We start from the raw sequence: 18,096 nt of genomic DNA on the forward strand, positions 1-18,096 counted from the left end.
CAGTTTGTTGGACACATGTTAACACAGCCTGACCTAGAGAACCGCCCTGCTCTCATTCTGATAAACCGCCGGATACACCGGGTCATTTCTTCTGGAGCAAACGACTCCCTTCCCTTCCCTGAATCCCAAATCATACTTACCATGTTTAAATTAAGTTTCCAATCGACCCTTTTTTAAAGTATGGAGTGAGAGGACATCTCCCATCATGTTGAACATTTCAGTAGTGCTGGGCGGTATACCGGTTCATTTGTTATACCGCGGGGTGAACATGAGCCGGTATGTGTTTCTCTCGTACCGCCACACCGCTAGAGGGCGCTGCGGAGCGCCGTGCGGAACAGAACCGTCAAAGAAGAGTCAAACGCTGTTCTAGCTCTGTCCTGTAGAGAAATCAGAAACACCTCCTGCTTCTGTTTCTACTGTATGACTGTTTTACTGGGGGGATAAAAACAGAGAGCAGTAACTACAGCCCTTTTAAATATATTAATACTGTAGCTTGAAGTATGATTTGAATGTATTTGTTAACTGAAGAAAAAAGGGAATTGTAGCTGATTTAAATACTGTAATGCCTATAATGGCTTCAGGAATAACATGTTGTAAATTAATATTAAACTTGTCTCAAACTTGTGTAATAGAACTTTTGAGAAATATCTCTTTGAATACTTAAACATTGAGTATTTTAGGTTTGATTTTAGTTTATGGAACTATTTAACTTTGTAAAGTGAGCCGTGTTAAATTTGTTAGTGTATCTATTTTTAAGGTATGTTGTTTACATTCTTTAGCTATATACACTGTTGAACAGTCACCTTGTGCAAAATCTGGAACATTTATATGAAACACATGTTTTAAACCTTTACACATCACACTCCAGCAAGAACATTCCAGATGTATGTAATCTAGTATGAAAATGATCTATGGCAAAAACTTGAGCAAAATGTCATAACTAAGATTCTTTCATATTTTTGCATTGTACTTAAATCCTTCATTTTCAATGGGCATGTATGCAGCGGAAACAGGGAGTCTATCGCAGATTACAAGCTAGAACTGCCAAAACGTGAATCTCTGCTGAATGTCGAATATCAAACTTACTTTACCAAGATCAGATTAATAATTTTACTTCTACATAAGTATTTTAATCCCTAGTATCTATACTTCTAACCCAGTAATACATGGGAATACTTTTAACACTTGTGTTGATTTCAGATCCTCTATACTAAAGATGTGTTGAATTTTTTTTATTGCCTCTGCAAATAAACACATTCGACAACAAATGCCCAGTATTTCAATGACATTCATATTAATAAGTATACCTCAGCACTCTGCTCTCGAAATTTATATTGTTTGCATTATTTCATTGAAACTCTTTTAAAAGGCGAATTTGTCCACTATAAAAAACACAAGATGTTTTTAAAAATATTTTAACAATATTAAATCACACACAAATGCAACACCAGTGTATACATATTTAAATAAACAGTCAATTTCATTGTGCACATCATCATGTTCAAAATATGTATTTTATTCTTGCAAGGAAAAGTTCAATCCCTACATTTTCTTGGGACAGTGCTAAACAGTACATAATAAACACCAACACGTATTCATGATTGTACAGTTTATACATTTCTGGCAGACATAGCAGACGGTCATCCTCATTATACCTGAACAGAAGCTCTAAACAAACTGAAACATACTAAAAACATTACTTTGTCCTGTGCACCTAAAAACAACTGGAGGGGGGGAAAGCTGGTCGAAATGAAGAAGGGTAAAAGACAGCTTGTTTATTACATTGCTCTGGGAGGTAAATAAATACATTGGTTGTGCAGTACAGCAGTTACTCCATAGGTCAATATCAGAATCTCAGTTTCACTGACAAGCTGTCCACATCCTCCCTACAACTAAAGTTCATTATTCACATACGCACAGATCCAGCTCATCCAGCCACACGGACAGGAAAAACAGTCAATGCACATTTATTCAGGACAACATTCTGATGCATAAAAAAGGAAAATGAAGTCGTTAGTTCATTAAGGTCCATGGGACAAAAACAGAGAGAGAGAGAGAGAGAGAGAGAGAGAGAGAGGAAGAAGAAAAGAGAGAATGCATACCACTCTGTTGATTTGATTAACCACTTACAGCTACTCCACAGATTGCAATGTAATCAAACACGGCTAGAGATCTTAAGAGAAAGAGTGATCCCCGTTCTACCCCTCAAGTACACATCTGCTCATGTTTACAGCAGTCCCTCCCCCAGAATTCCCCCCAAAGAAAAAAGCAATTAAAGGGCCGATGCACTATAAGAAATCCAAATTAAACAAAATATGCAATCTATAGAAAATCTTTATTATTTTCTGCAAATATGAAAAGAAGCTCCAGTCACCTCAGCCTGTGGGACCCAGGCCACATTTGGAGAAATTGCACTTGTGCGGGCGGCAGAACTCAGTTTCCCTCAGATTTTGTCCGTTTTGTTCTTGCGAGCGTGCTTGTATTTGTCAACGTATGCTTTGACGAGGTTGGCCACCTTATCAGCGTTAACTTCTCCACTCTTGCTGTGGCAGACCTAAAATAAAGCAAAAGAATTTAATTCCCACAAAAACACAATCAAACAAAACCACCAATTTGTTACAACATAAGAAGAAATTGACAAATTTACACAAACAGAATAGGTTTCAAAATGGAAAACTGTATTTTGACACCCAGGAAGCAGTGAGGGTTAAAGGCCTTGCCAAACGCTGGCAGCCCGCCAAACTCCAGTATCGAACCCACAACCTTTTCACCAATGACCCAGTGCTCGAACTGCTGAACCACCACTGCCCCATGTCTTATTGTGGAAGTGAGAAATCATGAAAATGAATTCAGAAGAATATTCTGATGGAATAGATATTGTGGTTCATTTGTTAAAGTTACACAGTTCCAGCAAATCAGGTGGCAGCACATTCTGACTGACTGACAAAATCAGAATATTTTTTTTAGTTACCAATAATTCTTCTTAAAAAAATCTTTTGTCTAGGGCTGCAACGATTAGTCGATATAATGTTGATAATTTAAATTTGTCGACTACAAATTTCATTGTTGGCTAATTGTGTAATGCCATACTGTAACAAATTAACAAAGTGCTGGGGACAAAAGCGCAATGGGAGATGGGTAAATGGCTCTCACACAGGTTACACTAAACTCTGTCTGTGTCTACAAAAGTGCCCAAACATATTTACTTACTAAATATCAGTACTTTACACATTTAAACAACATCTAGACATTTAAATGCCATTTAAATCTCATCTTTAGCAGTTTTATAATTGTTTTAAAAGGAGGACATGGCAGAAACAATAGTCAGACTAGTCGACTACCAAATGAACCATTAGTTGCAGTCCTAGTTTTGTCAGATAACCAAGAATATCGTTACCGCAAAAAAACACCTGGGATATTATTTTAGGGCCATATCGTCCACCCCTACTCCCCTATACAACTGAATAAATGAATCAGCTCATTAACAAGTCTTTTCAGAGTGGGTGCGGTAAAGCATGCAATCCTAAAATATGTTATGTGGTGTTAGGATTGAAGAACGCTGCTCTAGAAGCTTGTGCCAAATATTGATGCTTTAATCCACATGGTAAAAAAGAAGAGTGATTTTGTTTAAACTTTTACATTTAGAAGACTGTTCTTGACTATTAACATCAGGCAACACATTTTCAGCTGCTAACGGAAAGTTTAGATGACTTGTCTTGACATGACAATTTTCAGTGTTGTTGAATTCAGCTAGGATTTATGTCCCTTTTTTGAAAATTTTTCTTCTCTGAATTCTGAGGTTTTTTTTTTCTTTTTTCTTTTACACTAGTCTCAGTGAAGTGGTCGTGCACGTAAAGCAACGACTGCCGTTGGGAGATGGTAATCTTGGCGTCACCCAACATGCAACATTCACAGTTAACCATTTAGCCCATTTTAATGCTAGAACACACAGGTCTGCCTGCCTTGTACCACAATTAAAAAAAGAAAGGACCATCTGGCACAACACTGTGCGCTCGCTTAGTCTGGAGACACAAAGATGATCCAAGATGCTCCACTGCTCATAGAAACAGAGCACATTTAGGCCACACCCTCTATTTGGGGTCAGTGTGTAAAATATGGAAAATACAGTTCACTCTATCTTTAAACAGCTTTAACACAAAATAGCCTGTCTCAATACCCTTTTGTCTAAAGAAAAGAAAAAGAAATAAACTAAAACTTGATATGTCTGGACTTCTTCAGTGTTCGATTTATCTCCTAATTTGTGAAAAAATGACTGCATGGAGTGAAGCTGCCACTATTTGACTCAGAGACAAAAGATGGGCAAAGCTAGTTAACATTAGCTAAAAGTGTGACCAATATGTTCAAATCTAACAATCGTTACACGGCACCTTCAGAACACTCCCAAATTCATAAGTATAGCTGCACTATTACGTATTATTAGTACTTCTATTACAATTATCCTCGCTGTTCTGCATCAGTCAGAGCTACAGTGGAACAGGTGAGATCAAAGAATATTCATAGTGTTAAAACATGGGCAAAAATCTCAGTCTGTAGATGTGCAAAGCTGGTTGAGACATACCCCAAAATACTTGCAGCTGTAATTGCAGTGAAATGTGACTCTACTCTAAGTATTGAGCCATCATTATTTAATAACAAAATTTGAAAGCCATGTATTATTTTTGTTCCACTTTACACTTGTGCTACTTTGTGTTGGTCTATCACTTAAAATCTCAATAAAAGTTTGTGGTTATTAGGTGGTAAAATGTGAAGAGGTATGAATACTTTTGCAAGACACTGTATGATAGGAGCTGGAAAAACAAACGGCACACTTACTTTTTCCACAGCTTTGCGTACAATCTCCTTGTACTCATCCTTGGTGATGTCCTTCTTCTGATAGTATGGCTTGATGGCTGCCTTCACCTCACTGACTGCTCGTTCCTGAATCTGTAACTTCTGAGACAAAAGTTAAATTATTTTGAAGGATCACCACATATTATACAGGTAATACATAAAAAAGGGTTTCCTTCCCACATACCTTCTCTTTCTTGGAGCTGTCTGCATGGGCTTTGCTGTGAGAAGGGGGCTGTGTAGTGGATGACGGCTGGGCTACACTGGGAGTGCTGGTAGGATGAACTTGCAGTGGCACTGCCTTGTTTGGTATCACTTTCAGAGGGGGCTTTGCTGGCATAGGGAAGCTTGTAATGACCTGGGAAAAAGATGAACACAGTTTAAAATCCGACACAATTATTAATAGCCATATAATTTCAGGAGAGCTGAATATCAGCCCCACAAACATAGCACCAGAAAAATCATGATGCTAAAGAAGGAAAATAAAAAGTGTAGATGTGAAGAACAATACGTCACGCTGACTACTAACCTGAGGGAGGTTGTCAGCTGGAAGGACTGTGATGCTGCCTTGCTGTACAGGTGGAGGTGGTGGAGGGGGTGGTGGCAGACCCTGTACAGCCATGGTGGGCAAAGGGAGAGGAGGGCCTGGAGGATGCATGTGTACCGGTATCTGTGGTGGCATGGTAAACAAAGCAGGCTGGGGGCCGACAGAAGGGGCTCTGGGTACCATAGGCCCTAGAGGGTAGCGCAGAACCCCTAGGACATTGAGCGGCTGGGGTACAACAGCAGGTGGGGCTGGTACTGCTTCATTAGGTAGATGGGTACTTGGCTCACTCTGTGGAAGGTCTGCAGAGCAAAAAAGATGGACATGTTTACCTACATAAAATTACGGACCAAGAAAATAACTAAGCCACCACTTTAAGATGAGCATCAACTGAACATTTAGTTCCAAACTGTTTTTACTTAAAGATACATAATATTTAGAAAAGTGATTATTGTCATATTAGAACTAAAATTCAAGAAAGCTGGAGCACAGATACTGCAAGACCAATTCAATCAAAAAATAAATTACTTTTAAGCAAAGGCGCACCTGTTTGTTTGGAGAAACCGGCTGCAGGCTGTTCGTCTTCTTGTTTGTTCCAGATGCTCCCACCTGTCCCAGGACCTCGTTCTCTTCGCGAGTAGTAGCTCTGTACATCAGCAGGGAGGGTTCGCCGTACTGCCCAGCTGGAAGCAGAAGACCATCCAGACCGATCCAAGGGTGTATCGGAGGAGTCTGACTCTTTCCTCTTTCCTCCAGGTCTGTTCTCATTGAAGCGACTATAGGAGTCACTCCCTGCGTTATTTGTCGTCCCTGAGAAAGAGTTACGCTGCTGCCGCCAGTTATCTGCTCCAGGCTCCCCTTGCATACCAAAGGGCCGCTGCTGCCCACCCCGACCACGACCACCTCCACCACGGCCGCGTTCAGAACCCCAGCCACCACGAGGCCAAGAGTCTGCAGGAGCGTCATCCAAATTCTCCTGTTCACGCTGCCTGCCATCACCAGCTCCCCACGACCTTTCCTTCACCCAGGATGGAACATCTGACTGACCTCTGTCTGGTGATGTTTCATGAAAGCTGCCATTGCCTGAAGAGTTGAAACCCTCTCTTGATGAAAAGTGATTCTGTCTCTCTGGATTGTTCCTCCAGCTAGAGTTGCGGGCGTTGCGTGCACCTCGCCAGCTTTCGCCTCCCCAAGAGTCTCTCTTTCGTGGCGACTGCCCTCCTTGATCATTACGTTCTGGAGAAGGACTTCTTCGGTTCTGCCTGTTCCTTGATCTCGAGCGTGACCTCGAGCGGCTTCTAGAACGACTGCGAGAACGCCTCCTGCTTCGTCTGTCTCTACTGCGGTTCCGCCTGGAGCTGCCGCGCTCCTCTTCATGATCACGGCCTCGACCCCTGGACGGTGACCCAGCATTACGACTGCGATCACGATCTCGATCCCGGTCACGATCTCGATCCCTTGACCGGGATCTTCTTGATCCCTCCCCTCTTGATTCCCTCTTAGGGGACCAGGTGGTTGTGGGTGAGTGGAAACGAGACTTTCGGTGGCTTCTTTCTCTCCTGTCCGAGGATCTCTGGTCTTTTGAAGAGTCAGAGCTAGGCTCCTGCTCCTTGCTCTTCTGCTCTCCCTCCTGACTGGGGATCTGATTAACAGAAGAGATCTCTGGTGCAGGAACAGCACTATTATTCTCAGAGACTGTCTCAAAAGGAAGAGAAGCATCATCTGAGCCAGGTGAGTCACAATCCATAGGAATGGATTCAGTGTTATCCTGATGACCACTGGCACCCAGGGATTCATCTGGCTTTGTCCCCAGATTCACAGCAAGGTCATCAGAGTCTTTTGGCAAAGAGTTTTCACTTGTATGTTGAGGTGAGCTGCTGTTAGACACAGGTGGCTTGGAGACTTCACTTGTTTCACTTTTACACTCATCAGCCTCAACTGGAGTTTCAGATTCTGTTATTCTGTCATCATCAGTTGTCTTGTCTAAAGATATCTCTGCTGCAGTATCCTGAGGTTGGACAGTTGAAATGGCAGAGGTGTCAGTAGTACCCTCTACTTTTACCTGCTCTGCACAGGGAGGAGACAGTTGCTTTTTCTTTTCAATAGACTGTTCTCCCTCAGGCGCTGCTGGCTCTTCCTCAGATTCATCATCATCAGAAGAATCCAACCTCTCTTGAAAACAAGCCTGATTGTCCTCTGTCTTGAGTGTGTCATCTTCCTCCATTTCTTCATCTTGCTGTTTTTCACTGAGAGGGGAAGCTTGTTCACACTCTTCAGTGTCCATTTTAGGTGCACTTCCATCAGAATCTACAGAACTTAAACTTGCATCCATATCAACACCTACATCTTTTTGATATGGACTCTGATCTGCTTTTTCCTCCTCATCAGACTCCGGATCTGCATGTGCCTCCTCATCTGGATCTGCATGTGCCTCCTCATCAGACTCTGTATCTACTTTTTCCCCCTCCTCAGACTCCAGATCTGCATGTGCCTCCACATCTGTCCCATGATCAGATTTTGCGTCTTCATCTGTTCTCTGATCTTCGTTGGCCTCATCATCTGTCCCATGATCAGCGTTTACCTCATCATCTGTCCCCTGATCTTCCTTTGCCTCCTCATCTGTCCCCTGATCTTCCTTTGCCTCCTCATCTGTCCCCTGATCTTCCCTTGCCTCTTCATCTGTCCCCTCATCAGCTTTTGCATCATGTGTCCCCTGATCTGCATTTGTCTCATCATCTGTGTCATCATCTGTGTCGTGATTTTCTTTAGCCTCTTCATCTGTTTCCCTCTCTTCTTTTGCCTCCCCATCTGTCCTCAATTCCTGTGTTGACTCCTCCATATCAATTCCCATTTCTTCCTGACTCCCCTGTCCAGCTTCTGGTTCTTCCTCATTGCCCTCATCTTCACTTTCCACCAATGTCTTTCGGGCAGTCTTCTTTTTTGCACCCCCTTTCCTTCTGTTACCAGGTTTCTGCTTCCCAGCCTGCCTTCCTTTGCTTGTAGAAGCACGCATGTCACTTGATGCACTGCCAGCAGGCGAGGAAGAGTCAGAGTCCAAATGCTGAGGCTTAGTGGATACTGGTTCCTCATTCCCACTTTTTCTACGCCTGGAAGAGCGGCGAGATGTAACGTTCTGTTCTTGACTCACAGAGTTTTTGGATGCAGACCCTCGGGTGCTCTTTCTACCCTCACCTTTGGGGCACGTTACCGCACAAGCCTTTCCATAAAGAACTGGAAATACAAAGCAAATAACAAATTAGCCTCAATGTTACTAAACAGCTTAGTAAAATTAAGTGACCGCTTCTGCTCTGCAGTGATGTGCAGGAAATATATCAGGTTTTAATGTACTCACCAGAAAATCCAGATCTCAGTGGACATGGTGAGAGTGACTGTGTAAACTGGGGTGTCTGAGGAAGAACAGGAGCACGAGGACAGCGTCTGGAAAGAATGCTAATTTCAGAAAACAATACAAAGGTTAGTAATTCGATATTAACTGTAAACAAGTAAAGTAAATGCAAAATTACATAAACATCAATAAACATCCATTAATTACAAAAGTATAATACTAAACTTCGGTGAACTAATGACCCCATCAATGTGAAGCCTCACAAAAAAAAACCCTGAATGATTGACCACCTTGTTGTCATGTGTGTAGATGAAGGCAACCACTGGTTTTCCGCCACATTTCTCCGACACTGTCTCCATTCCTCATCTACTGGTTCCTCCTCAGGATCTACAGACTCTGTGCTGCACAACAAGATCAGCAGCAACTATTATCACACTATTTATAACTGATTCTGTAAAACCAAATTAAGCATAAAATACACAAACAGTTTGTCTTTCACATTTTAGTCCCAAATTATTTCTATGCACCTCAAACTGGTTATAGATTTTTTTTGCGTAATTAAACAAAAAATATCTTTGTAGCCACTGCCACAGAAGCACTGCCGCTGTCACTGAAAACGTTTCATGAGCCACTTACACAACGTGGGTCAGCATGCCGAGTGTCTCCCCCTGCTGGACTGACAGCCCAGGCTGAGTTTGTGAAGAAAGCAGCTGTGAGCGGCATGTTTCTCTTCTCACCTGTAGAGGGAACAAAACAGGGCTATTTAGCAACATGTGTTTGTGAACAGAAATACCATTAAACTGGGGGAAGAAAAAGAATAAGAAAAAAAAGAAAATATCACAATCATGAGCATAACAAACCTTTTTCTTCTTCTGGGCCAAACAATCAGTTTCACCTGTTGGAAATAAAACACAAAATAACAAATTGAAGCAAACATACTTGTAGTATATTTAATTAAATATTTCATAAGAACAATGGAAATACAATAAACTGCCACTGAATTAAAACTGGTACATACGTCTTTGACATTTCAGTTCAGGAAGGGGTCTTTTCCGGTAATTTACATCTGTTTCTGTTGTCTCCTCCCTGTAAAATCAATAATTATGCAGGATTACTCTACAAAAGGACAGTTGTGTGCATAAGTTAAGGCACACAGCAGCACAAAAGAAAAACATGAATAAATCCCACAAAAAATGACTTACTTTAAGAACGCCTTCACTGTTTCTTTGTTGTTGCATACATCAGTGTTTACTTTGCTTGGTGTGTTCACAGGGATCTGTAAAAACAGCACAGTCCCATTGGGTCATAAAAAGCACTAAAAATGAAAGGAACTCTTTGGTAGAGACAGAGATGTACACAAAGGACCATGCCTGACCTTGATGTAACCCAGCAAAGGGTTCTGCTTGCAGATTGCGCTAAATGGCCTCCGGTCCACTGGGCAGACTTGCACCATCTGCGCCACATCAGACATAGTAAGAGCAGCAAAAGACTGATCATTTGCTTTGTAGTGAGAAATGAAGCAATACAGAAACACTATACCTAAACATCTTGCTTTTTACATTTACTTTATGCTAACTAGAGCTGGATGCAGGCAACCACAGATAGAACATCTGTGCCCATACTTCCAATTTTATTATCATCATGTACAAGGTGCCCAACTAATCATACTCCAATTTCCTGCTAACTGCATTTAATGTAACCTTTATAAACAGATGCTGTACGCTTTTATGAGTGAGACAGACCTGAGCCCAGCGCAGGATGCAGTTAAAACAGTAGAAGTGGCTGCAGCCATCAGGCACAGCTCGCTCTGAAGGGCTGGGGGTGTTCAGACAAATAGGACAGCGCTGGTTTTCCTCATCTTCTGACCCATTGTCTACGCCCTGCACACCTAACAAGGCACAGTACAGCAGGTTAAAGCTCTCCACAGCTTCAATGTTCTTTTCTATTCATAATATCATATGATTAATAAGGCATACTGATCTCCGAAGGAAAAAAAACAAAAAAAAAAAAAACATGGAAAGGAACCATTTCCTACATCAGACATAACACAACCAATACAGTAAACCACACAATCAGAAACCCTTCAATATTCATTTTGGAACATTTTTTTGCATCTGATGGCTCCTGTCTAAAAATACAGCTGACTAATAAAGCAACTATTTCAATGTCTACAAGGATTAATTTGTAGATGTCAGTGTTATTGGGTCAGTCTCAGCAAAAAATATGTTGAACAGCTGCAAATATCCATGTCCTTTTTTCTAAATGTTAGATAAAAACATTCCTAATTCACGCCTGGACACATTCATGCATTACTATAATTTGTCTTCTGAGAATATGTTTGAATTTGAGGAACAGCTCATCCTAAACAGTCTTATTTAAATGAGTAATGCACAGATGAATTACTCAATAACAAACTTTGGCCAATTAGCTCTTGGAGAAAACATTAACACATAAAAAAGTTATGTGATTGCAAAAAGATTTCATATTGCTCTTTTATCATAGTCTTCATTCAAAAACCCTTGAGCTGCAAACCAATTAAAGTTTTCCAAAATGTAAACACTGGCAACTATTAGCATGTGACTAAGGTACAGTGGTGCATAATGGTGTGTGAAAGTTTGTTCAGAATGTTTTATTTTTATGCATAAATTAAATAACATCAGATCTACAGACAAAGTAGATAAAGAGAACCCAGTTAAACAAATGAGAAAAAATATATATACTTGGTCATTTATTTTTTAAGAAAAATGAACCAATTATATATATATTGAGTGAGTGGTAAAAGTATTTAAACCTCTAAAATTGGCAGTTAATTTGAAGGTGAAATTAATCAGGTGTTTTCAATCAATAAAATGACAATCAGGTGTCAGTAGGCAGAGCCAGTTCTATTTAAAGAACAGGATTCTATCAAAGGCTGCTCTTCACAAAAAACATTTATTCAATTGTATCATGGGGGTTGTTGATGCTCATCAGGCTGGAAAGGTTACAAAACCATCTCTAAAAAGAGTTTAAACTCCACCCATCCACAGTCAGACAGATTATGTACAAATGGTGGAACTTCAAGACCACTATCTTTGGGGTGGACCAACAAACATTGCTCCTAAAACAAGGCTTGTAATTGTCAGCAAGGCCACAAAGGACCCCAGGGTAACTTCTAAGCAACTGAAGGCCTCTCACTTGGCTTGGCTAGTGTTAACGTTCACAGGTCCACCATTACAGGAACACTAACAATTTTCGACCCAAATCGACCTTCATTTGAATGATGTGATATCGATTTATATAAACCAAGAAAGATCCTTAGAATTTTACAACATATGAAAACATCTCTCATTTTATCTAGTAGGACTATCCTTTTTATTTTTTTTTAAAACACTGCCCTCTGGCTGGGGTGATCAGTTATGCCAAGCTCAGACTGCACAACATTTTTGTCTCTCTTGATGATGTTCACCATGTCAGATTAAGCAGTTATCTTCGTTTTGTGTTGTTCTCGGGGGACTGGCAACACTACATTTTAGTCAGCGACCAATCATTGTCCGTGTCCTCGCATGAGTTCGTAGGTCATCGCAGGAAAGAAGCATAGAATCAGACCATCATGGCTACAGAAGCCCTTTGTGTGATGGTAGTGCTTTTGTACAAAAAAATAGTGTAGTCTGATCTGGGCCTTAAGCATGGTTGGAGCATGAGTGACGGGGCTCAGGAGTCAGCAGTGTGGGGGAGTTTCTGTACAAACGTTAGTCATTTTCTTATGTATTTCCACAAGAAATATGCATGTGTTTATCTATCTAGTACATTTTAGACCGTAGCCAATTCAGCTGTTAGGATAAACGTGTTAGCTCGATTTCTGTGTACCAAACGCGGCTGCCGCGCTTAACTAACCCCCGCTGGCATGCTAAGCTAAACCCTGCTGGCACGCATTAGGCAGCTGTCCAAAAGGTTTAACTGTAGATTAACCTGTAACTCAGTGATTTAATCTGTAAAATAGTTTAAATGTTTGAAGGAATAACTGCAATTTAACCTGTTACTCAGTGTACACTCCAGTGTAAAATACACTTATAGGATGTAAACAGAGCTTTTTAATAAGCTTCTTGTGCACTTTTAAAGTTATTAACGCCTCGTTTTAAATGTCAGGGCTCTCCAGATTTCAGCAAGGAGGTGTGGAGCTACTTTAAGCTGGATAACGGTGAAAAAAGTGATTTAATGGGGCAAATTATGGCCCGTATCACCCAGTCTGATGGGTGTTTGGACAAACTGTTAAAATTTCTGGATCTCGGAACGCTGTGGGAGAACGGAGGTGTGCTATTCATCAAAGCTAAGTACTTTATCATGTTTTACTACAGCAAAAGTCCATTTTACACCAGAGTTCTCCTTTAATGTATAAATAGTTTATCTGTTAGAGGTAAAAACTACTTCAATAGGACTAATGGCAAGAACATGCAACCAGCAAAATGCTGGAGTCTGAACAACACAATGTTCTAATTTTATCTAAAAATATTTTACCAATAATGTACCTGGTTCTGAGTGTGAAATGATCTAATATAGATAAGAACATTGCTTTAGAACTGCTGGGTTTTCTGGGTCTCTTTCATAATAAAAAGGTCAACAAACTTACCATTTTTGGATCCTGTGGGCATCTTTGGCTCAGTGTGTTAGCTGCTCCCAGGCTCAGTTTGCTCTGTAATGATACCAAATAAAAATAAAAAGAGCAGACATTAACTTTATAGTCACAATATCTTTATTTTTAATTCCAGACTAAGCCATAAATTATACACCTACATGACACGTTAAAGGATAGGAACTAGTATAGAGTCCTAAGACTGTTGCCACATGCCATGGAAGTTACTGTACTAACATGTGGGATATATTACCATGCACTGCACTGTCAATGAAGACGGCATTTTCCCACCTGAAATTCCGGACCAGAGTCTGCGCCATGGCTGAAGCCTTTAATACACTGTAAATATTTAGGTCATTTTTTTACACCTGAAAGTCTGAACCAGAATCCACACCCAGGTCCAAATTTACTACATGCTGGTGTCATCAGCTACGTGAGCTGCATCTCTCTGTACTTCATATTAATTGATTTGTAGAATATTATAATTTTCAAGTTGCTTTGCCTCTCTGTCAGAATCCAACTTTACTTTGTGAGCATGTGCGCCATGCAGTTATATTCATACATGCAAATAGGCCTGGACAATAATCTGATATCAGTATTTATCGCTATATAAAATGTTTTAATAATGGTGATATCATTTTTGTGCTATATCAATATGTATTATTTACAGAATCTGACACAGACAGGCGTTTTTACTGGCGTCATTTCTCTGCAGAGCTGAACACAATCAGCCTCCGTAGCCGGGGCTATGTCAGTGCGTGATGACAATCACACAGGCTCGTAGCCAGATAGGCTAGGCTAGGCTTGGGTCCACTCCACATCTAAAATGTCCAGAGATGAAGTCAAACCGACCCTAACCAAGCGGAACTTGGGGCCTGAGTTCCTCGGTTAGGCTCGGGTTCAGCGCAGAACATTTTAGATGTGGAATGAGTGCACCTGAAGCTTCCATAAGCAGAAGCAGAATACATAGTTTAGAGAGGATTAATTCTGTGTTGTGGAAATTGTTCGGCTTTTAAAAAGGTCTGACAAATTTCAGTTTGCTCCAAATTGTGCCGGAGAGTGGAGTCGACCAGAAGCGGTAATACATATAATCCAACTCAAGCAGTTCCACCACATACAATATTTTCCTTATTCTGGCTGAAGCGATTTTGTAGTTTATGTTGTAACTAACTTATTTATAGTTGATAAAGCATGTAGGTTTGTTTATTTGACAGGGATATCATGTTCCCTTTATGTATATGAAGGCTTTTTGCATTCTTTATAATTGTTGAAGCACTTTTGTTTTGATTTGTTAAATGTGTTAACAAAAGAAGCCTCTGTTGTAATTCAAAGTACTTTATATTAGTAATATGTTAATAGGTTTATGTTTGACAGGGATGTCATGTTTTTATTTTGCTATATGCAAATAAAAGTAAGCATTGATTTTACTTTTTTTTTCTAAAGTATTATATAGTTTTTGTGAGAGGAGGCTTCGAAGACTTAAATTATATTTTTGTAGGTACAGTTGTAGGTACAGATTTCACTCCATTTATAAATGTAAATATTTATATTGATTTCGAAATTATATCTTATCGACCGAAATTAAGGTATATATCGTGATCTAAATTTTGGCCATATCATCGAGCACTACATGCAAATATATTGCCTCTGATTTTTACAGCATAGAACACCTACCAGCCTTCCCCACAGTCAATTTTTACAGCTCTAAAACTCAAAGGACAAAATGTTTTCAGAGATACAGCCTTAGTTATAAAAGATACAGCACTCTGAGTGTTAAGTAAAGTTAAACCTTAAACTTCACTTAACCTCAGACTCCAGCAGCCCCATGGCTGAGAAACTTTATTATCACCTCAAGTCCAGCCCAGACAGCGCTCTCTCTCCCTACAGACGTGAAATGTTATCAACGTCGCAAGCAGAGCCCAGACAACTCTGGCGGCTACTAAATTCTTACCTCAGACTTAGAGACTCTGTGTTTGGACAGTTTCACCACATCAAAGCCCCAGAGTCAGCTTTATATCATAAAATCTGATGCGTACTGTGCCTGCTTTGATCAGTGTCCTGTCAAATTGTGCTACCTTGTCAAACTGTGCTTCTATAGTGTACATTTATGGTCTCAGTAAAACGTGGAATCTTCAAGAGATCTGATTCAAACCTATAGTTACACACGATAGCTAACGCTAACTAGCTGCTGTAAGCTCCGTCTGTGGGCGGTCTTGAGCCGAGGTGGGAGAGGCCATGAACTCACTGGTTGACATAGACACCAACATCTCTCTGATCAACTCGTATTTCCGAGGATTTTCTTTTACTAGCTACTGCAGACAGTGGAGGCTTAGACCCAGTTTCATATGCAGCATCATATACAACTCAAAGAGACCTATAGTATTTCACAAAGAACATGAAAAAGTGGATTTTAGTATTTAACATACAATACAGAACCCCCAGTGAGCGCAGAGGCATGGAAAAACTCTGAGCTGGAGGTGGAAGAAACCAAGGCTCACATATGAGAGGGGGCCATCCTCACTGGTCAGACAGCTTTTAAATGAAATGTTAAAAGTCATTATACATCCACACAGGTCTAATATATTCATGTGAATAGCAACAGCAGAAGTAGAAGCAGTTAGAGTTAGAGTTCATATACACTTGGATGTAGTTTGGAGAGTATTTGGAGAGTGAGCAACTAAAGTAGGTGTAAAAGCAACTTTTTGAAAACATTTATTTGAAGAACACAATAATACATTATTTTTAAAAAATGTGCAAAAATGTATTGAAATCAGATTTGGTCCAGAAAGCACCACGTGACTAACAGTGGGACAAAATATCTCTTGACTAGTAACTGAAACTATCATTATTTATTATTTAATTAACTTTTTGACTGATGTGATTTGGAATTACCATTAATGGGAAGTGCTTTGTGTCATGTTTCAAAAAAAATGTGTTAAATCATGAAGTTTGCATATATATATATATATATATATATATATATATATATATATATATATATATATATATACATATATATGTATGTTTGTCATATAATTTACTTAAGACATGGGCAGAAACAAATCCCTCATCTGACATCAGCGAAATGAAACATTTGACACTTCCTAAATTTCTTTCACTTCATTAATTTTTCACTCTTCTGCCATTGCAGACAGAATGCATTTTGTCATGTTATACATATTGCCCACTGAATGTTTACAAAGCACTTTATTTGCTATACTGTTTAGAGAATAGAATGGACATTTTATTATATTTGCAATTTGAACAATGTATACAATAGTTTATTTTTTTTCTTATTATTCCTTATATTTACACTACAAGCATAAACTTATAGGTAAATAAATAAGCACACCAATTCAGTTTTTTTTTAATAAATGAAGAAAAAGACAGAAATCCTGTTTAAATGGATGATGTGCAACAGAAATATAATAGAAGTCACTGTATTCTGCATAAATAATTATTTGAAATGAATATTTTAAATGTCATTTTAAAATATTTTTGTCAATACTGCCTAGCTCTGGTTCTTATTATAAGTGATGTGATTTATTTGTTTAAACAATCTAGAGTCCCAGACACACTGAGCTGAGCTGGATGAGAGTGTGTTTAACCCGCAGTACGAGCCTCTCTGATGGTGATTATTGTGATGATTACAGGGCAGACTGTCTGAGCTCACAGTGTTTATTTTATTATAAGTATTTTTCCTGTTTATTGTAAGTTTAGCAGTACATTTTTAGCTATTTGAATCCCGGAGTCGTGTTTAGTCTTTGCACCTCCTGCCACATATCAACATGACCTTTTACCTCGGCGGGTAGGCCCAGACCGCACCGCGAGCTCCGCTAGCTGCGGCTATAGCTAAACAGCCCGCTCCGCAGCGAGACGAGCCCGGCTAAGCTAAACGCGCTGTAACGGCAATACCGACAGATTACCGACAGCGGTCTCACAGCAGAGCCCGCGGAATCTGTCTCACACTGCGGAAAGTCCCGGAGGAAACTCCGACATGTAGCTTAGCTTAGCCCTGTGTGTGTGTGGAGCGGGATAGCGGCTAATGCTAACTCAGTCGGCTAAAGCGCGTCGGCCTGCGCTGGTGAACGGGCTGAGTGCGGGTTCTGCGGGCTGTGTGTTGGCCGACCGGGCTCGGTGTGAGGCTCAGTGCGGGAGCGGGTGTCACTCGGCGGTAAGTTAACCCGCAGGTTCGCGGTCCGCGCAGCCGGGACCGGAGAGCCGCGGCGGTTATAGCGGGCCTCGGCCGCCCCAGGTTAGAGTGAGTTAGCCAGCTTAGCTCGCTAACTTCAGAGGTGGCTCTCCGAGTCCGTGTGCTCGCAGCAGCAGCGGCGCCTCCGCGTCAGCAGCTCCAGCAGTAGCAGCAGCTCCCGCTCGCTCGGTGCGTCTTACCTCGGTAGCTCTCCTCCGCCTCAGGACCCGCCGGTCACCGTGCAGCTCCAGCAGCGGCCCGGCTCCGTTACAGCAGCATACAACCCGCTACACCGGACCAGCGTCCACCTCAGCGCGCGGGACAGAGCGGTCAGCGGCTCCGGGTTTAAAACCTTCCTACAGCCACATGTGGGTCAGGTAGCTGTAGCTGCGCGCCTCCGCCGCGGGGGGCGCTGCAGGCCGCAGCGGGGGGCCACGGGAGAGCGGTGCGTCATCACGCCAGGACCGGTATGACCCTTACGGGTTTCTGTTGTTGTTATTGTTAATTTTTATTATTAAGGCTTTTACATATTTTTTTGATTCACACACTAAAATACG

General features: G+C 40.9%; 1 protein-coding gene across 4 annotated transcripts; it reads right to left on the minus strand.

Moving 5' to 3' along the window:
• Positions 1-1,495: 1,495 nt before the first annotated feature.
• On the minus strand, positions 1,496-17,930 carry scaf11 (SR-related CTD-associated factor 11). Of its 4 annotated transcripts, none has more exons than XM_049475166.1 (16): positions 17,740-17,929; positions 13,345-13,407; positions 10,481-10,626; positions 10,114-10,191; positions 9,941-10,014; positions 9,757-9,824; positions 9,599-9,633; positions 9,375-9,475; positions 9,029-9,139; positions 8,745-8,842; positions 8,034-8,623; positions 5,939-8,003; positions 5,378-5,694; positions 5,036-5,206; positions 4,834-4,953; positions 1,496-2,554 (listed from the first exon to the last, which is right to left on the minus strand). In XM_049475166.1, the coding sequence occupies exons 2-16, from the start codon at positions 13,364-13,366 to the stop codon at positions 2,444-2,446; spliced, it is 4,107 nt and encodes a 1,368-aa protein (XP_049331123.1). In that variant the 5' UTR covers positions 13,367-13,407; positions 17,740-17,929; the 3' UTR covers positions 1,496-2,443. The 4 variants fall into 4 exon arrangements, with proteins under 4 accessions (XP_049331123.1, XP_049331124.1, XP_015458140.3 ...); XM_049475167.1 differs by having other exon boundaries at positions 5,939-7,973; positions 8,004-8,623; XM_015602654.3 differs by having other exon boundaries at positions 4,834-4,950; positions 5,939-8,623; positions 17,740-17,930.
• Between the last annotated feature and the right edge of the window lie 166 nt (positions 17,931-18,096).

The sequence above is a fragment of the Astyanax mexicanus genome, chromosome 2 (assembly GCF_023375975.1).
Source record: "Astyanax mexicanus isolate ESR-SI-001 chromosome 2, AstMex3_surface, whole genome shotgun sequence".
NCBI classification, from domain to species: domain Eukaryota; kingdom Metazoa; phylum Chordata; class Actinopteri; order Characiformes; family Acestrorhamphidae; genus Astyanax; species Astyanax mexicanus.

Bases quoted from the DNA above. Each gene is read 5' to 3' on its own strand.
- scaf11 (XM_007237951.4), bottom strand. From the start codon at position 13,366: ATGCCCACAGGATCCAAAAATG. The intron at 10,015-10,113 runs GTCAGGCATGGT...CTGTTTTTACAG, and splicing joins CTTTGCTGGGTTACATCAAG to ATCCCTGTGAACACACCAAG. The intron at 8,624-8,744 runs GTGAGTACATTA...TTGTATTTCCAG, and splicing joins ACTGAGATCTGGATTTTCTG to TTCTTTATGGAAAGGCTTGT.